This window comes from Megalops cyprinoides, chromosome 7 (genome assembly GCF_013368585.1).
Source record: "Megalops cyprinoides isolate fMegCyp1 chromosome 7, fMegCyp1.pri, whole genome shotgun sequence".
NCBI classification, from domain to species: domain Eukaryota; kingdom Metazoa; phylum Chordata; class Actinopteri; order Elopiformes; family Megalopidae; genus Megalops; species Megalops cyprinoides.
Genome location: NC_050589.1, coordinates 6,913,783 through 6,931,038, shown reverse-complemented (window position 1 = coordinate 6,931,038; position 17,256 = coordinate 6,913,783). Strand labels below are relative to the sequence as shown.

General features: G+C 44.1%; 1 protein-coding gene across 4 annotated transcripts in view; it reads left to right on the top strand.

The window, feature by feature from the left end:
- The first annotated feature begins 663 nt into the window (after positions 1-663).
- Positions 664-17,256, top strand: part of LOC118780715 (calsyntenin-1-like) — a 39,421-nt gene continuing 22,828 nt past the window's right edge. For all 4 annotated transcript variants that reach the window (XM_036533369.1, XM_036533367.1, XM_036533368.1 and 1 more), the window contains exon 1: positions 664-942. In XM_036533369.1, the coding sequence (XP_036389262.1) occupies positions 861-942 (82 nt within the window). In that variant the 5' untranslated portion in view covers positions 664-860. The remainder of the gene's footprint in view (positions 943-17,256) is intronic.

Below are 17,256 nucleotides of genomic sequence, written 5' to 3'. Positions count from 1 at the left end.
CCCTCTCCGTCTGTCCGCATCTGCGCTGCACCTGGGGACATGCATGGACAGCCACCCCTGCCGCGTTAAATACATCAGTGAAAATTCTTTGAACACTCTCTCAAATCGGCAGCTACCATTGTTATCTTTATTTTATTTTAACTGTTCATTTACAGTTGTCATTATTCAGAGGAAACACCCCCCCCCCCCACACACACACACACACACTTAAATACACATTGAAAGTGCTAACTCAACCAACATTCAGTTTAGTCATCAATCTTGGTGACTTTCCAGTGACCTTTGCAGTATCAGTGACAATATCAGCCGTTCTTTTTCAAGTTGGCACATCTAATTGATCCCTGAAAACTGCTTAAATTTCAGTCTCAGTGTTGTTGTATTGTGTATTGTCGTTTGAGCAAACTGTAGCTGTGAGGAAAAATACTGAAACTAGTTGCCTGCTATTAGACCAGAAGACACATTTTTAAATATCCTTAGGTGGACATATCTGACTATCCAGGAGGGGTAAAAGGACGTTCATTCAGTACACCGTGGCTCAAGCAAGCGTCTCGTCCTCCGCCTGTGCTCCGGAGCTGGTGAACTGAGCACGCTAGGGAGAGACAGCGGCGAGCACTCCCACAATAACACTGCTGACGTCACCATGCCATCGCTCCCGTAGGAGATACAGCTGCAAAACTGCGAGAGAGGGCTGATTGAGGGGAATAGCAAAGCGGCGGCGGTGGCGGCAGCCATCTTAGATCCATCGCGCTAACCGAGAATTCATTTTCTGGATTTTTTTTTTTATACTGAGTGAAAAATATTTTTGTATCGGCTAGAAACAAAAACAGCGTCAGTTTGTTTTGCTTCGTTTAAAAAGCGGCATGTATTTCCGACGGCATAAACTACCCGCATCCATAGTCGGACTGGTCCTTGGACTATTATGTGCGGTTGAAGCTGCGAAAGGTAAGCGGTCAAGCTTGCGGTTTATATTTATTCTCAGTCTTTCCCTTAATTATTTTCCCACGACTTATGTCACCACCGGCTACAGCTACTGTGCTCAGTTGTAGAATTATGAACACCGGTGATAGTCACTTCTTAACAGGGATGCTGTGCGTTCTCATCCAGAACGTATGTGGCATACATGACACAGCTCGCAACAGTGTAGTTCACTGTGTTGCGCTCTTTTAAATACGATTTAAATTTAATATGGACTGTGCTTAACGTCTCTCTGCCCGGTCGACCTACGGTGATATCAGTCGGGCATTATCTGCATAACTTCGTTTCAGTTTGGGTAGTGTACGTATAATAAGTACGTGTATCTGCACACTTAAAGATCCTGGGTGTATTTATTTTTTTGTTAATGTTGCTATATTTGTTACTGCAGATTAATTCGTAAGCTTCTATCTTCTTCCCAAACATTCCAAGTTGCATTCGATGCAGTTCACGAGTTTGCCCTTTAATTGTCTGCGTACCTTTCGCAGTTTGTTGCTCGTAATTTGAGGGCACCAAAGGCGTAATTTAAAAATCTTGGTAAACAAGAACATCTACCATGTAGTGTTTTTGCATTGTAGTACTGTGTGAGCGTGTTCGTTTTTGGTAACTGCTATATTTTTATTTAGATTCCAAGTATATCGATTGGTTTGGAAATACATGAGGCGTAACACATGAAGCGGGCTACGCATTGCAGAGCCGTTCACAAACGCTATTTATGCGAGGATTTAAACATTAATGTATCCTAGGATGACATATTCAATTAAACAAACTGGGTTTTACGTGGTTGTATTTTACACGTATTAAAACGATTCCGTTGTAAGTCATGTTACAGTGTTATGCCTGTGTGTGCGTCTCGTACCGATGTTGACACACCTTAAAGCTGGCTTAACTATCAAAATTGCATGGCGCTCTGGATGAAGTTGCTGCCGCAATCGGACACAGCATTCCATCCGCGCATTTTTAGGTAACTGGCAGACTGGAAGATGGAGAACAAAGATATGAACTTGTGTACGCCACTTTCGCCGATAATATATTGAATGTAGGTTCATTGCGATCGGTCATTGGTTGTCTGTTTGTCATTATTAATTACATTCCCCGTGGCACGTGACATTGTGTTTTTAAGCAACACTACAATCGATGAGTCGAAATTAAACAGTTGCTTTGTAGGCACACCCATGTTTCATTTGCAAAGTTCCTAGTGCCTTCTTACCACAATACGGAATAAACGCTGAAAGCTGCCGGTAGAATGTTTTGAACAGCGGCGTTTATGAGGTAGAAAGGAACAATGGGTTTTAAGTGCAGTGTATGCTTACTCAAGGTTACCTTTTAAGGTTGGTCAAATGATAAAAATTTTGCCGTATCGAGCCGTATCATGTGATACAGCCAGTCTGACGTTAATGCGCAAGCAACCTTGATGAAGCCGAGGGTAGTCATGCATGTTTGTTGCCGCGTCGGACAGCTGGGAATGCATGACCATTGAGTTAGCAGGTTCGCTTTAGCACAATTAACTATCATTTCACGCCCCTGTCACTTTGAGTCCTGGATTTCATTTAACTTGGATGTATCAATTAAATGCCTGGGAAAACCTGCAAACAACAGGTCTCTGGGTTAAAAGCGTGGTCAGTTTCTTTTTCTTGAATGCAGCATTTTATCCCATCAATAAGTTGAGTCCTACAGGTTTTCATTAGCTGTGGTTGATATTTGCTTTGCTGGCATTCCCGTTTGCACCAGTTGGCGGTGTGATGAAGTGCATGGTAGCCATCCCAATAGAAATCTCTGTGACAATGGCCCTGTAGAGATGATGAATAGTCACAAAAGACAAGGTAAACAATGCGTGCTGTTTCAGCCTCAGCCTTTCTCATCCCATTCGCACCTCCATTTTACTTCCAATCTCTCATCATTGCAAGGTGGCGATAGCCAGTCGTAAATGGACCCATTCCTGCTGTGTCTGTCACACCTTTAACACTGGATACTCATGGTCCAAATGATATCTGCAGTGGGACAAAATTCACTCTGTCTTCTCTGGCATCCATACTTGAGTAAGAAACACCCTTCACTTATTTCACCTCAGCCCCCCAGAGGTTATCCTCCAGGCATGAATGGCCACCCTTAAACCTCAAAATACATGCACTGCATGTATTTCCTGTATCCATATAGTTTTGCTGAACTTAATTTGTGGTAAAACTAACGTGGTGACACATGACATGCCTTCGGGCTGTGTTCAGAGGGTTTACGTAAACCCCCACAGGCCCTGGATCAGTGAGTTGGAAACCAAAGGTTGCTTTGTCTTTTCATGACTGGCGGCATATCTAAGGATGATGTTTAAACACAGATTTGTGGGGAACAATGAAGACATTTGTTTGAGAGAACCTGACACAAGAAATGTAACAGGACTTTGTTGTAATAAAATGTGCTCAGCTGTGCAGCAGTGCTGAAGAGGATGAGTTTATCACAAAATTCATTTAAAACTGTAAATATATTTGCTCATCAAGGCCTTTTTTTCCAAAGGAATGTATGGAAAGGACAGTTGTTTTTTTTCCACCTTTGGTTCTTCAGTATTTTAACTGATGAGAAACTGCCCAGTTGACTGCCAGCTCGCATCTGTAAAAGTGAGGGGAACAGTCCGCCTGCTGACGCTGTTTGTTGCAGTGTCAGCTGAACAGGTGTGTTTGCCGTGCGCACCTGTTTAGATTCCTGTTGCTATCAGGAGCAGGAACACGTACGGATGCCAAATTTGGCCGGGAGCCGCTTTCACTCTTCAGTGACTAACGGCCTCACCTGCTGCAGCCCCACCCTGCTTCTTTCATGCTGCCATTCACTGTCTATCCTCTGCTTTTCAAAACAAACAGAGGCTCCTTATTAACCTAATCTACTTGCCTCTGTGGGTTTCATTTTGTTCTTAAATCTGTTATAACAAAAAAGATTTTTGTTGGACAAACGGTCCTTCTTTTTTTTTGTCCCCAGGTTTATTTCTGGTGTTTCATTAAGTGTTCTCAATGTGGGATTTGGGGATCAGGTTGCATTTCCTTTTAGACTCTTCAGAGAGTACAGTCAAAACACCCTCTCTGGTGCTTACATTTCTTGGTTGTGCCTTTTTATTGCCTTAGTTTTCTGCAGAGGCAATAATGAGATCCCTCCCATTGATCAGCCGCACGGTATGAAACCGTATTTCAGACTGCAGGATACTTTAAAGAATACAACTCCAAACCGAAAATGCTGTGACTGATAATGTCATTTCGGAGCGTTATTGCCTCTGTCACTTTAGTTTGAGAATAATGGAGTGTGCTTGAGGCCAAACGCAGGCTCAGAGCCCTCATTTCAAATTTGGCAATGGTCTAAAATAAAGCAGTATCTAGATGTCTTTTCAAATGGGGCAGTATAATTTTGTATGCCAGTTTTTGTGATCCCATTACATTATATTACTTTGCACTCTTGTCCTGAGGCTCATGCATAGCTTATAAGTATTTATATGTTATCAGTATTCATGTGTTATCCATTTACACAGCTGGATATTTAATGAGAAAATTCAGGTTAAATACTTTGTCTAAGGATACAACAGCAGTAACTCACTCTCACATTGAATCAGCAACGTTTTTGGTTACAAGCTCCGCTCCTTACCATTGCATTGTTTGATTGACTAACCCACTAGTCACTGTGAACTCAGTAATCTGTCTTCATTTTTATGCTAGGTGAACACACCCTAGGCAGTTAGGAATTAATTATTTCACAGTCAAGGATTTTTTAAACTCATAATCACTGAATTTGTTGTTGCTCTTAATTTGTGTGCTGGAGAATGAGGTGCCATAAAGTTTGAGGAATGTCTTTGATAGATGCACAACAAAGGCTGTGGATTTTAAGTGGGTGCCTTGCATAGTTTTACAAAAAACTGAAATCTCCTCAACCTAGAAATAACAGTCTCCTCAAAAAATAGTCACTGTTTGTGGAATCTCTGCAGCAGATTTCATTAAATGAGCTGAGGCAGGAATGTAAAATGCTAAGCACTTTGGGGGTGTGTTTCTGATCCCAAGGATGTACCAAGCATTTATGAATAAGCCTTACAGTGCTTACCCTGGCAATCGCTTACAAAATACTTGTTGACATTTTTTTACTGGTTATTTTGGAATGCACAGGCCTTACTGCCCTTAAAATGACTTTGCATTAAATTGTACATGACCCCTCTTCATATGAATCACTGTGCGCATTAATACTGCTCCCCCTGCTTGCTGAGATGAGTGTGTTGCCGAATCATTTCTGCTGACATCCTGTCTGGGGTCTTTCGCAGGCCCGGATAACAAGACACAGTGTCAGGTTGGCCTCATTAAGAAGGCAGTTTGCAGAGTAGAACAACTGAATAATTGTTCCAACAGCTTGCAGCAGTACTGCTGCATAATGGTTTAAACTAGACCAAGCAAAATGTAAAACCTGGGGGTTATATAATGCATTGTATTTGTATAAAGGTTTTTTTTTCCTCCAGTGCAGTAAATATACTGCAAATGTTTTTCATTTTGTTGTTTTCATTCCTTTATTGTGGAACTGTGAACTCCTTTCTGTCTTTGTCTCCACATTATTGGACCACCATTTTATATAGGAAAAACTGTGTGGTGTGTAAGAGGATCTTTCTTTTTTTTTTGGGGGGGGGGGGGGGGGGGGGTAGCATGTAATTTTAATGTGGTGGGAGAGGGATGCATTTTAATTGAGTATTTCCTCTGTGCACCCCTCCTAAACAGCAGCTTAAGAAGTCTTTGCCACAGCATGTGGTGCTGAAAGCCATCAGATGTAGGCCTACGTTTTTTTAATTTTTCTTTTTTTTTTGCATTACGGCAGCCCGTGGCAGATGGCAGATTTATGCGAGTCTTTGCTGTTCATAATTTATTGGAAATTCGGAAAAGTTCAATGCGCGTGTTAAGAAGACAGAAAAGTGAACTAAAAGCCGCGATGTTTCGGCTCATGCCGCTGCCGCACTCTCGGTGGGTGTTTTTCGAAAAAAAAACTTTGCATTTCTCTGTTCACGGTTCCGTAGTGCTCCCTGAAGTGATTTCCCGTTCCATCTCTGTGTCGCTTGCGCTGTATCGGTGCTGAATTGAGCCGAGGTACGAGCGTCAATCATCGGCAGCTGCTGCTCGCTGTCTCCGCGTGCCTCCGAGCCAAACGGCGAGTCCCGCTGCGGAAGTTCATAAAGACACTGCTGCTCGCGTCGCGTCATTAGCGAATCCAGAGCGGACTCTTAATGAGTCGACGTGGAAAAGCAGAGAGGCAAGCCCAATGGAAACAGTTGCAGTTCGCATTCAATTCTGAGAGAGCCGAGTCTCTCTACCTTGCTCTTGCGTGTAAGTTAGGCAGTCACCGTGCTTAATGGAAGTGCATGCCTTCATGAGCACTTAGGCTAATGGAACGTACCCATTCTCTCAGTGCTAGCACAGAGCGGTAGATCTCACTGTTAACCTAACTACAGCAGCTTTCTCTGAGAAGAAAAGCAACAACAAAGCATAAAATACAGACTTTTAAGAGGTGACTGTCTGGAGCCAATGTTTTGGTTACATTTCTCACAATGAGGAACTGGTGTTGTATCTCCCAGTGCCCAGATCAAATGTCATTGCTCTACCGCTAATGAGCTGATTTATTCCATACCCTCACTGAGAGTCAAGGAATTTTGACATTGTATGAATGTTTAATCATTTTGGGCTCCTTGAAAAGATGATGCATTGTTTGTAGCATGGCTGTTGGCCCTGCAGAAGCTATAGCTGGTGAAGGCCTACAGCTCTCTGGGGAGCCAAAGGCACCCTGCTTCTTTCTATTAACTTCTGGAAGACTGTGATGGGGTTCCCACACACTGTCAGACTGAAAATTTCACTTCCAGATTCTTTAACGCTGCTGGATGAAAAAGATGGGTACGTGCCTCTTGGGTGATTGCAGAAAGACAATCAATACTGTTTTCAACAAGCAAAGATTTTATGTGTCGATTGAAAAGCTAGGTCATGTGAAATAGCTGAAATGGTAACCACAGTGGTGAGGTAAGAAAAGGCTGATGACGGGGAGACAAAATTGTTGGCCATTAGAGATGGTTGCATTGAGGACTTGTGCTTATCAGGTTGACAGAGATTGCAACAGCAAACTTCATGTGCTAAGCAAGTGTTTTGTTTTGGCATGCCAAAAGTCCAGTAAATTTGGCATTTGCCAGTTCGGCTGTATTCAGGGAAATATTCCTTGAATAAAGTGTGTCTGTGAAGACAGTGTCCACTAGCTGCTGTACAAGTCTGATCTATTTAGAACCCAACTGCATCTTCTTGTGCAAATAAGCCTCAGCTATTGTCATATCCTCTCACGCCCACATCACTTCTCAATTTGAGCCGCAAAAACAAGTGCGTAATGCATTTTTTCCCCTTATGTAGGCTGTCTTGCAGCACATTGTGGACATTGTGTTCTTCTCCGTGATGATGTTTTGTGGGTTTTTTTTTTTTTTTTTTTGATACCGCTTGTACATTTCCCAGTCTGATTTCGCTCTCAGAAATGAGTTTTCTTCTCGGGCGTGCAACCTCTCTCCATCTCTCTGTTAACTCTTGATTCGGCGCCCCCCATTTATTCATAGAATTGAACCTCAGAGGAACAAAGGGCCTTTTTTTCACACTGTGAGTTCAGGGCAGAGAACTGGAAAGAGTTTTGCCACAATACGGCCACTGTAACAAGAACAGGAGCCCCAGTGGCGGTGTGAGAAAGTCCGGCATCTGCAGGAACATGGAAAGGACTTTAACTGCAGTGAGTCCATGGCGATTTTCATTTTAGCCTTCTTGTTCTGTTGTAGAGAAGGGGATGAAATCCTGGGGATCTGTTTCGACAAGGAACTCTTTTTTTGTTGTTGTTTTAAGATTCTCCCCTTTTCACCAGCCTGAGTGACTGGCGGGATTGTCAGAAGTCACTGATCTGTCACAAATAGGTCATTTGACTCTGTGAATATGGAGTCTGTCTCTACTGGGAGGGGGAGCATGGTTGTGTCAATTTTGTGGGATGTTGGAAAAAAAAAAACTGAATTCTATGCTCAAACACCTCATTCTACAAGGGTACTAACAGCATGACTTTTGAGTGAGAAGTGAAAGGGGGGAACCACATTTCTCTGAGAGACAGTTGACTCAGTGACCCTACTCCTGGAGCAACTCCTGGAGCCCGAATGACACTGAATGCTTAAAGATGGATCCGGTGAACAGCATGGACTGAAATGCCATGGTAGCTTGTGAAAGCCCATAGCGTCAAATTAATATTATCCAGGAACACCATTACCATTTGTAGCTTGTGGCAAAGAGGGAAGGAAGTGAGCAGCAGGATAGAAATATTCTGTGTTTTTCATTGTATAATAATGAAATCACTGACCAGGATCTTGCTAATAAAATGAAATTTTGGAAGATCATGATTGTTATTCCCCCCCCCCCCCCCCCATTTTCGACATTTTGCCTTCAGCTGTGTTGATATGCAGACATGTCTCTCAGTTTTCCATTGAGACAGGGAGGCCTGGGCTTCTCTGAACAGTGGATGCTCTGTACCTGAACGCAGTGGTGCAGGAGTCGTCATTTGAACCTGCCTGTCACCTGGTCCGAGAGAGCGTTACGTTACGACCTTCGAGAGCTTGAAACGGGCCTTGTGTTTCTTTCCCAGGTTTCCTGTGGCCTGGCTGAGTTTCGCTCTCACAGGGCCTTTGTCTCCATTCACAGGGCTGTGTGAAAGTTGCATTCAGCTCCTCCCTGACCCCCCCACCCTCCTCCCCTTTCCTCTCGGGGAAAACAGATTTGCCCTGTTGTCTGAGTTTTGATTGCTCAGCGAGCAAACAAACGTTTCCTTGAGCACACAGCGCGGATCGTTACAGGAGCCTTACCCCGACACCGTGTCTCCGCGGCCCTGCAACAGACCCTCTCACTCAGCTGAGAGCGGCCGCTACCCTGCTGGCTCTTCAGGGTGTGTGGATGTGTTGGTAAAGGAGGGAGGCCCTGCAGGACCTGAGGCCCGCGTTTACCCAGAGTACAAGGCTCCACAACAATTGGGGTTGATGGAGGAAAGCTTTAACAAGGAGTGGCAATTAATTGCTGCAGCGCAAACACTGAAGTGTGCTGAAGTGTGTGTGTGTGTGTGTGTGTGTGTGTGTGTGTACACGCTTAACGTCGGAACACAAACAGAGCACAGACTTAAGCCTAGTACATACAACATCATTTTACCCCCAGTTTTTCCAGTTTAATAGCTGTTATGACTCTGCTGTGATTGTAGTTGAATTTCAGCATGTAAAATTGCATGTCAGTTTACACCGTAGACCTTGCTGTGTCTCAGGCGTTTAAGAGTCGGGTTAATTGCTCTTTTGAAAGCATGGCAATTTCAGACAGTTTCTAGCAGGGGAGGAATTTTTCCAAAATAAAGTTTACATGAGCAGTGAAGGACTGCCAACAACAAATGAAGAGTAATTATTCAATGATATAATGTGCCAAAAAGGAGCATCTGTTTTTTGTAAGATGTTTCCTTAAGAACAGACCAGACAGCAGAAAATGTAGGCTTTTTCCGGTCCTCTTTAATCGCAGGATTTACAGTCTGAAAGCAGGACCAGTGTTTTTAAAAATCCTGATTCTATTCCATAACATAAATATTGTGTTTATACGCTGGTGAAGTGATTGAATAGTTAACCTAGAAACCCCCAACAGTGAAGGTAATCGGTATGGCACGGACGGTGGTTTATTATGGGATCAGAACCACAGTGAACAACAGGAAAAGGGCTAGTCCATGCTGGTGTCCTGAAACCATATTCAAACTTCTTAAGCCATCCCATTTGTTTTTGTAATGGCTGGGCTGAAGGAGAATAAAAGAAATAATCTCCATGTCCTCCAGGTACAACCACCTGCTGGGTAGGTAGCGTAGTATTCAAACCATAAATATGAATTGCAACCAAAACGTATAAATGGTTTTAATCCCATAAGCATGATTTTTGAAAGCCTGTTCAATATTGACAGCTTTGCACCAAGACCATTATAACAGTGATGATGTATAGTTAAACTAGCTGGTTAGTGGATGTTTTCACATGATGGCTAGCTAAACTTCCGTAATCCTGTCCTGTGATCTCAGAGCAGAGATAGGACTGTAAAAAATGACTCTTCATTATTTTATGGTGGCAAGCTACTTTATAAAATGAAAGGGTACTGTAGTTTTCCTTAATGTTTCTCTCTTTACGGTGAGATGCCTGTTAGGTTGCAGTTGATTTTATATATCACTTTATTGTTATCACATATATAACAATACTAGTTGTCGCATGAACAACATTAAAAGTTGTTGGCTGTTTCAGGTATGTAAAGTAAGGTGTGTTTCCAGTGAAATAACACCGCACTGGTTCTACAGTAATTGTGAGAGGAGTATAATGTAACACTCATCCTGATTTGTGACTCTGTGCATTTACTGTAAACGAGGAAGAAAAAGACATCAGTGTACAGTGTGCTATTGTACCCTCTTGAAAGGTTATTGTTAGCAACAGCATCAAGTCCCAGTTTGACGTGATGCCAATGACAAGAAGAGTGTTCTTATTAGTTTACGTTTCATGATCATACAACACTCGCTCAATCACCATTTTCTGGGGCAAATAAAAGTATCACGTCATTACAGATATGACAGATAATGGGCGGCAGTGTAGCATAGTGGTTAAGGAGCAGGACTTGTAACCGAAAGGTTGCCAGTTCAATCCCCGCTGGGACGCTGCTGCTGTACCCATGGGCAAGGTACTTAACCCACAGTTGCCTCGGTAAATATCCAGCTGTATAAATGGATAACATTGTAAAGAACTGTAACCTATGTAAGTCGCTTTGGATAAAAGCGTCTGCCAAATGAATAAATGTAAATGTAAATATCATATTCCATACTGAGAGCACTTTGGTTTGTGTGCCAGCACAGAGCTTCGGGGAATGCGTTCAAGCTGAAATGGATTTTTGTGCAGTCTTGAGTGGTACCGATTCGATGCAGTGCTGTGTGCTCAAGGTGTCCGGCCCTTTGTGACTAGGCCTGCCTTATCTTATCTGCTGAAGGGCCGTGCTAACAGGGCAGCCCTGACAGTAGACTGACACACGTACATGGTGGAGATAAAAGGAGACAACTTCCTGTTTGACCCCTGAAGGTGTGGTGTCACTGTGCTGCTGCTGGAACTCTTTGTCTATGCGCATGTGTGTGTGTGTGCGTCTGTGTTTGTGTCTGTGTGTGCGTGCGAGGAATGCTTTGTGAATTCCATTGTTTGGGACAACGTGAGTGCTATTGTGCCCATGGAATTCTCACGGGAAATGTTTCAACTTTCCATAAGGACGTCTTTTCCGATGAGTTTGAATGGCTGGCTGTAGGGCAGGATTATGAATTTTTTTTTTTGTTCCCAAGCATTTCTCTCGTGCTTTCTCTATGCATTTCTGTTATTACCCTCTCATTTAGCTCCTCAGTCTAACAATGCGCATAAACTGAGTTTTTTTTTTTTTTTACTGTTCAGGTTTAATCACACATCAATGCCTCGGTTGATTTTAACAGAAAAACTCTAAGAAGAGTACCAGGAAGAACTGCAACCTTGCAAGTCATCAGCTTTTTTTTCCTGAGCCTAATGGTTTGACAGCACATCCCTTTTATAGCCTAATTCAGTAGCTGGAGCTGTGGTGACTTATCCCACACCCTGCCACCCACCCTCGCCCCTGTCTGCCGTCACCGAATGTGTCAGCTGGGAGGTGCCGGCGGTGTTATTTGGCGAAGGCTTGTTGCAGTCCTCACCGGGAGGGTGATTAAATCATGTCTGGGGCCGCGGTGCTTGCTGACCGGAAACCGCAGTCATTCCCCAGTCTCTTCATATCTGCCAGAGCCAGACAGACCGGGGGAGCACAGACGGGGCACACGTCAGGCCGCTCCATGGTGCGGAACCGTTAATATGTTGGAGTTCAGAGGGGCTGCTGCTCCTGGGGTTTCGGTGCTCTGTCTCAGGGTATGCCACTGTCTGAAAGGGAAGCGCTGGCTGGGGTGAGAAAGGAGATTTAAAGAAGCTGTCCCGTGCTTCTCACAATATACAGAGAGGTAGTAAAACAAAAAGTAGCACAATTTCTAATTAAAATTTTCACTAAAAAACCTACCACCAAGGTTGTCAGTCTGAGCAATGCCAGAGGCCAACCGCACAAATGATGTCTCCTGCTCAGCCACACACCTGTATGTAATACCCTGATTAGGGCAGGTATGGCTCATTAACCAGTGGCTGGCTCTTAAATACCGACAGAGACTGTTACAGTTACACTGTGACCATTACAGACACCATGAACCAGATACCACAAAAAAATTTGATGAAATGGATGCATGTTGGTGAACTGTCCAGCATACTGCTATTTCAGTGGCCATGCTGAAGACACCGAGCAGGGGCATTAAGAAGTCCCTCCGTGAGGGACCATGGGACCCTGAACAGAGGAGCTGGCATGCTGCGCCTGGCCATTTGGACGACTCCCCCTTGTCCAGTGCCAGAGGTCGGGCCCCGCACACCCGCCCGCCGCCTGCTCCCTCGAAGCCTTCCAACACAGGCCACTTCCTCCTCAGAGCTGCCTTTATTTCGCCGCGTTTTCTTCCCCCTTCAAGCCGTTTTGTCTGGAGTGGTCTTTTTCCCGGCACTGTTTAGGTAATGAGCCCAGGGGACAAAGGGCTTTGCTGACAGGCTCTGCCCAGCGCTTGGCACAGGCCACGGGGATGTCTGAGGGATTACTGTTCGACTGCTGCTGCATCAGATTAACTCTGTATCCATTTCCATGTGTAGATGATCCTGCAGATAGAGCGGCCTGCTGGCCCATGGAGGCAGCTCCTGCTAAAAGCTGAAGCACATGCACACTCATTATGTTTTTTCCCTCCTCTCATTTCTGCTAAGTTTTTTTTAAAACCCCTAAGTTTTTTTTTTCTTCAGTCAACAAGCCTCTCTTGGCTTGCTTTTTTTTTTTTCTTTTTTTATAAACCACATCCAGACCAGAAAAAAAACCCCTCAGTCTAGTAAACATTCTAGTAACTTCCTACTGACTGCTTAAAGCTGATAATCATCATCTCTCAGATTGCTTTGGTGGAAACTGCATTTGTGGTAGCACTCTGTGGTAGCATGCTAAGATAGACATGTAGATGTTGATGAGCGCTATGCAGGAAGTGTGTGCCCCTCACTGCACGGCTCCAGTACAGAGCATCACCCAGCTCCTGTGGCTCATTACATTACATTACGTCATTTAACAGATGCTCTTACCCAGAGCAACTTCCAAATAAGTGCATCACAATGCAGGGTGTTTTTTTTAATAGAACATAAGAATAGATAGAATAGAAAGGTAGACTAGAGATAGCTGAAAACTCATCTCTTCAAGCTCTATCTCTTGAAGGCACCCAGGGAATCTCATGGGGGGGCTCATGCTGTCGGAAGAGCATGACTGCGGCCGTAAATTCTCCCTCCCTTCTCTCTGCTAATGCCACACACCTCTGCCCTCTGTTAAACCCTGGGCTCGTGACCTTGCAGAATGAAACTGGAGCATCCCATTATAGGATTAGATGTCACTGGGCTTTGCATGATGGGTAACAGGATTGCATACTGCGCGTAGCTCCAGAAGTGCACCGGCGCATGAGAGAGGACCCCATGCTGACATGCAAGTCGGCGGTGGTTTCAGTAGAAATGTGCTAAGGTGCTATAATGGTGTAGTGTTGTAAGGGCCCTAATGTGGTCAATTTAGTGTAATGAGAGAAGGCTGAGAGGGTACCTGTTGGCATGTGGGGAGTGATGAGGGTGTCGAAATGGGTCCCTTCTCCAGCATGAAGGAGTGAAATTGGTTTGTGAATTGTAGTCGGGGCACCCGTTGTGTTTTTAATGGGAATGTAAAAAATGGATGTGAAAGATTGTAAATGATTCATGATACAAAATATGTTATTTTCCTGAAACACCAGGAAGCACCTGTTGACTTTTTTTTTTTTAGCCCAGCTTCTCTGTATGTATTTGTGCTAAGCTAAAGGCATTTGCAAGTGATCCAACAGAATGCACTCAACATGTGCATGGAATCAGTCTGTCCCTGCCCTGTAGGCCTGGTGTTTCCCAAGTCTCGCAGATGCCGAGCTATTCTTGTTTTGCGTCTGCAGCGGTCAATCTGAGTATTTTTGTCCCGCCGGAATGCTGAGGCTGACAGAGACGGGCAGCGTGAGGCCACCGGAAAACAGCTTTGTTCCGGACACCCCCGCGCTCTCCCCAGGCGGTACCCTGCCTATGTACCCGCCCCGCGAGCAGGGTTCACCGGGAGGCCTGCTCTGAACCGTGGCTCCTCTCCGGCGTCAGACAGACTCCCAGTGTAGGTATTTCCATGCGAATACCTCCCCAGTGTTCATTGTTCCGCTCCATCCGTTTCTATTATTTGTAATTTGGTTCTGCCTGCAGCCATTTCGAGTCATTTTCAGCCGACGCGGTTTTATGAAGACCGGGAGCAGGCTATTAATTATTGTCAGGCTCAATTTGTTTTGTGTCTGTAACTTAAATTAATCCTTCACTGGCGATGTCTCGGCGGCCAGAAACATCCGGCGATGGAGACAACTATAGTTGTGTCTGAGCCCGACTAGGCGGTCCCTTCCCACCCTGAAAAATAAAACTCTCTTCTTAAAATTATTATTATGAGTCTATTTCCCTGCCAGGGGATGACATTGTTTTCAGCAGAAAGAGGTTAAGTACTCTCTTGAAAGTATGCAAATGATGCTTGAGTGTGCCATTGATATCAGGCGAGCAGCTGGAAAATTAGCACAGGAAACGGTAAACAGCATTTCATATGCCCGCTCCCTTACGTAACATCGACCTAGATGGCTGTGTCGTACAGCGATCCCGGCATGATGTGCCAGCTGACATTTTGCGTTTTATTTATGCGCACTGTATGTGAGTAAAGAAACGGCGCCGCAGAGCGACACACGTTTAATCGGATTCTGCCTCTCACAAGTCAAAACCTTAATACAACATCAGGCCGGTGTGTCCCTGCGCGGGGATTGGCAGAAGCACCGAGACCCTGATGGCCTTTTGGTGTTAAAACACGCCAACGCCATGCGCCCTGCAAGCTGCCTGTGCGAGATGACATCGGCTAAAAAATACTTCAATGTCAATATCTGCAGACTCTCCTTTGAAAAATGGCTCATGTTGCTCCTCGGTGGTCTTTATTATTATTATTTAATTAAAGAGTCATCTGGTTCACAGCTGACATGACTCTGCTTGGTACGGTCTTGGCGTTAAGCTTGCGCGATGTGTTTTTCGCGCTGCTCTCCTGCCAGGTCCGAGTTGGCAGGCTGCAGGCCTGCTCCTCGTTTAATGGCAGAGTACAGTGCTGAAGTGTTTCCTTATGAAGTGGATGAGGTAACGAGGCCCGGCTGGCCTCGGGCCATCCCACACAGACGGCCTGTGTTCAGGGCGGCGGTGCTCTCCAAAATTCTATCAACCACATCAGAGCTCCTGCGCTAATCTCATTGCCATCGCATCTGCAAACCCCTGGTGTCTTTGATTTTTTTTTTTAACTGCCTGCTTAATAGTAATAATAACCAGGAATTAGCATCTGGCTGAAAACGTAAATTGTTTTAAATTGCCCGTTTAAGCGTTTTTTTTTTTTTCAGGAAAGGCAAAGGAGTAATTGCATCCGTGCAAATTTGTTTTTAATTTGAATGCTGTTTCCCTCTTCCGTCTTTGGCGTGACATGTCGTGCGGCCTCCCTCAGTCAGCCCAGAGCAGATGCCCCCCCTGCCTGCCTCTCCGTCCGCTGTGGAGCTGTGACAAAGCTGTCTCGGCCTTGCCTTTTAGCGTCTGCAAACCAGACGGCACGTTGACTGATCCGTCAAACTCTGTGTTCTAAATTAGATTATTGATTTAAAATGGTCTGAGTGGGGTTTCTTTTTTATTGTGGATGTGCTTCCATTCTACAGTAATTCGGCGTCTCTTCCTCTTTGGTTGGAACAGCTGTTATTGCTAAGCCTGTTGATGGGGGAGTGGGGGGATGGGGGGGTTTGGGGGGGCAGTTCACTTGAATTGTTATTTGTGATACATTTGGTAGCTGTAAATTTAAATACAAAAAATGGAAGGTCTATTGAAAAGAATACTTGGATTTTTCTGAGCGTTTTCCCTATCAAAATAAGAATTAATGTGTAGAATAACTCCATTTCAAGATCTCAAGGCTGTTCCTGCCCTTGTTAAAAAAAAAAATCAGTCTAGGTCAAAATAAAAATCTGCTCTCCCTTTAATGTAAGGACATAAAATGATAATTCCACTACATTTTGACTGTAAATATTGCATTGTTTTACATTGAGCATTGCATTGAGCATTAAAAAAACAACTTTCCTTAAAAAGTTTTTCGAAAGTAAAGCAGCTGATCTTGCTGACTGCTTAGTCTTTATGACTTATGGAAAATGGCCTCAGTTTATGTATACAGAGAAGGAAAATCTGTTTGTAATCAGCCTCCATTATATGCAAAAAAAATTCTAAAGCACATTTGCTGACCTGATGAATCTAAAAGATGATATGCAGTTACGTTCAAAATGATCAAATAAATCAAGTCATAAATCGGTTGCCTTTGCTTTGTGTGGTAAACAAGTCTATCACTATGAGGATTTCTGCTAATCTGCAGAACTGCTAACTATGCAGCTCATGTTTTTAGATGTACTGCAGGGAATGCATTTCTTTACTGTCACCTGCGGTATGCCGTCTTCCAAAAACGTCATACAAATCCTTTATCATTTTGCTCTTCAAGACCTCAAGAAACTGTCTGTTCCATTACTGCACACCTTCTGAAGCAACTTTCAACTCCTCTCTCTTGGCACTGAAATGAGTAGTTCTGCCTTTCCAAGACACGCGATATACTGGAGCCAGTTCTGACAAAAAAATGAGGGAAAATCACAGTAATCGTTATATTACATTTTTTTCATCCAGGAGTAGCATTTAGAACACATAATTAATACCATTTCCTGTAATGAGTTCTTTTGGACTCATTGTGTGAGAACCTTTCTGTATATTCACACTGCAGTGTAACCTTAATTACATTGATGAAATTGATGCTTTATGGACTGTAGAACGTACACTAGAGATAGGTGCCTATGCTCAGTGTTGTAGCCTCACCGGATGGCAGAATGATAATGCTGGTGATACAGACTGAATGGGAGACTGTGGCCGTACCTGTGTGTCCAGGGTTTTGCCTCTCTCAGTAATTTGGTCAGATTGTGTTTTCGGCTGGCTGGCTGTACGGTTATTAAACATTATTGGCAAGGTGTCTCAGAGTGAGAGGTACACACTGC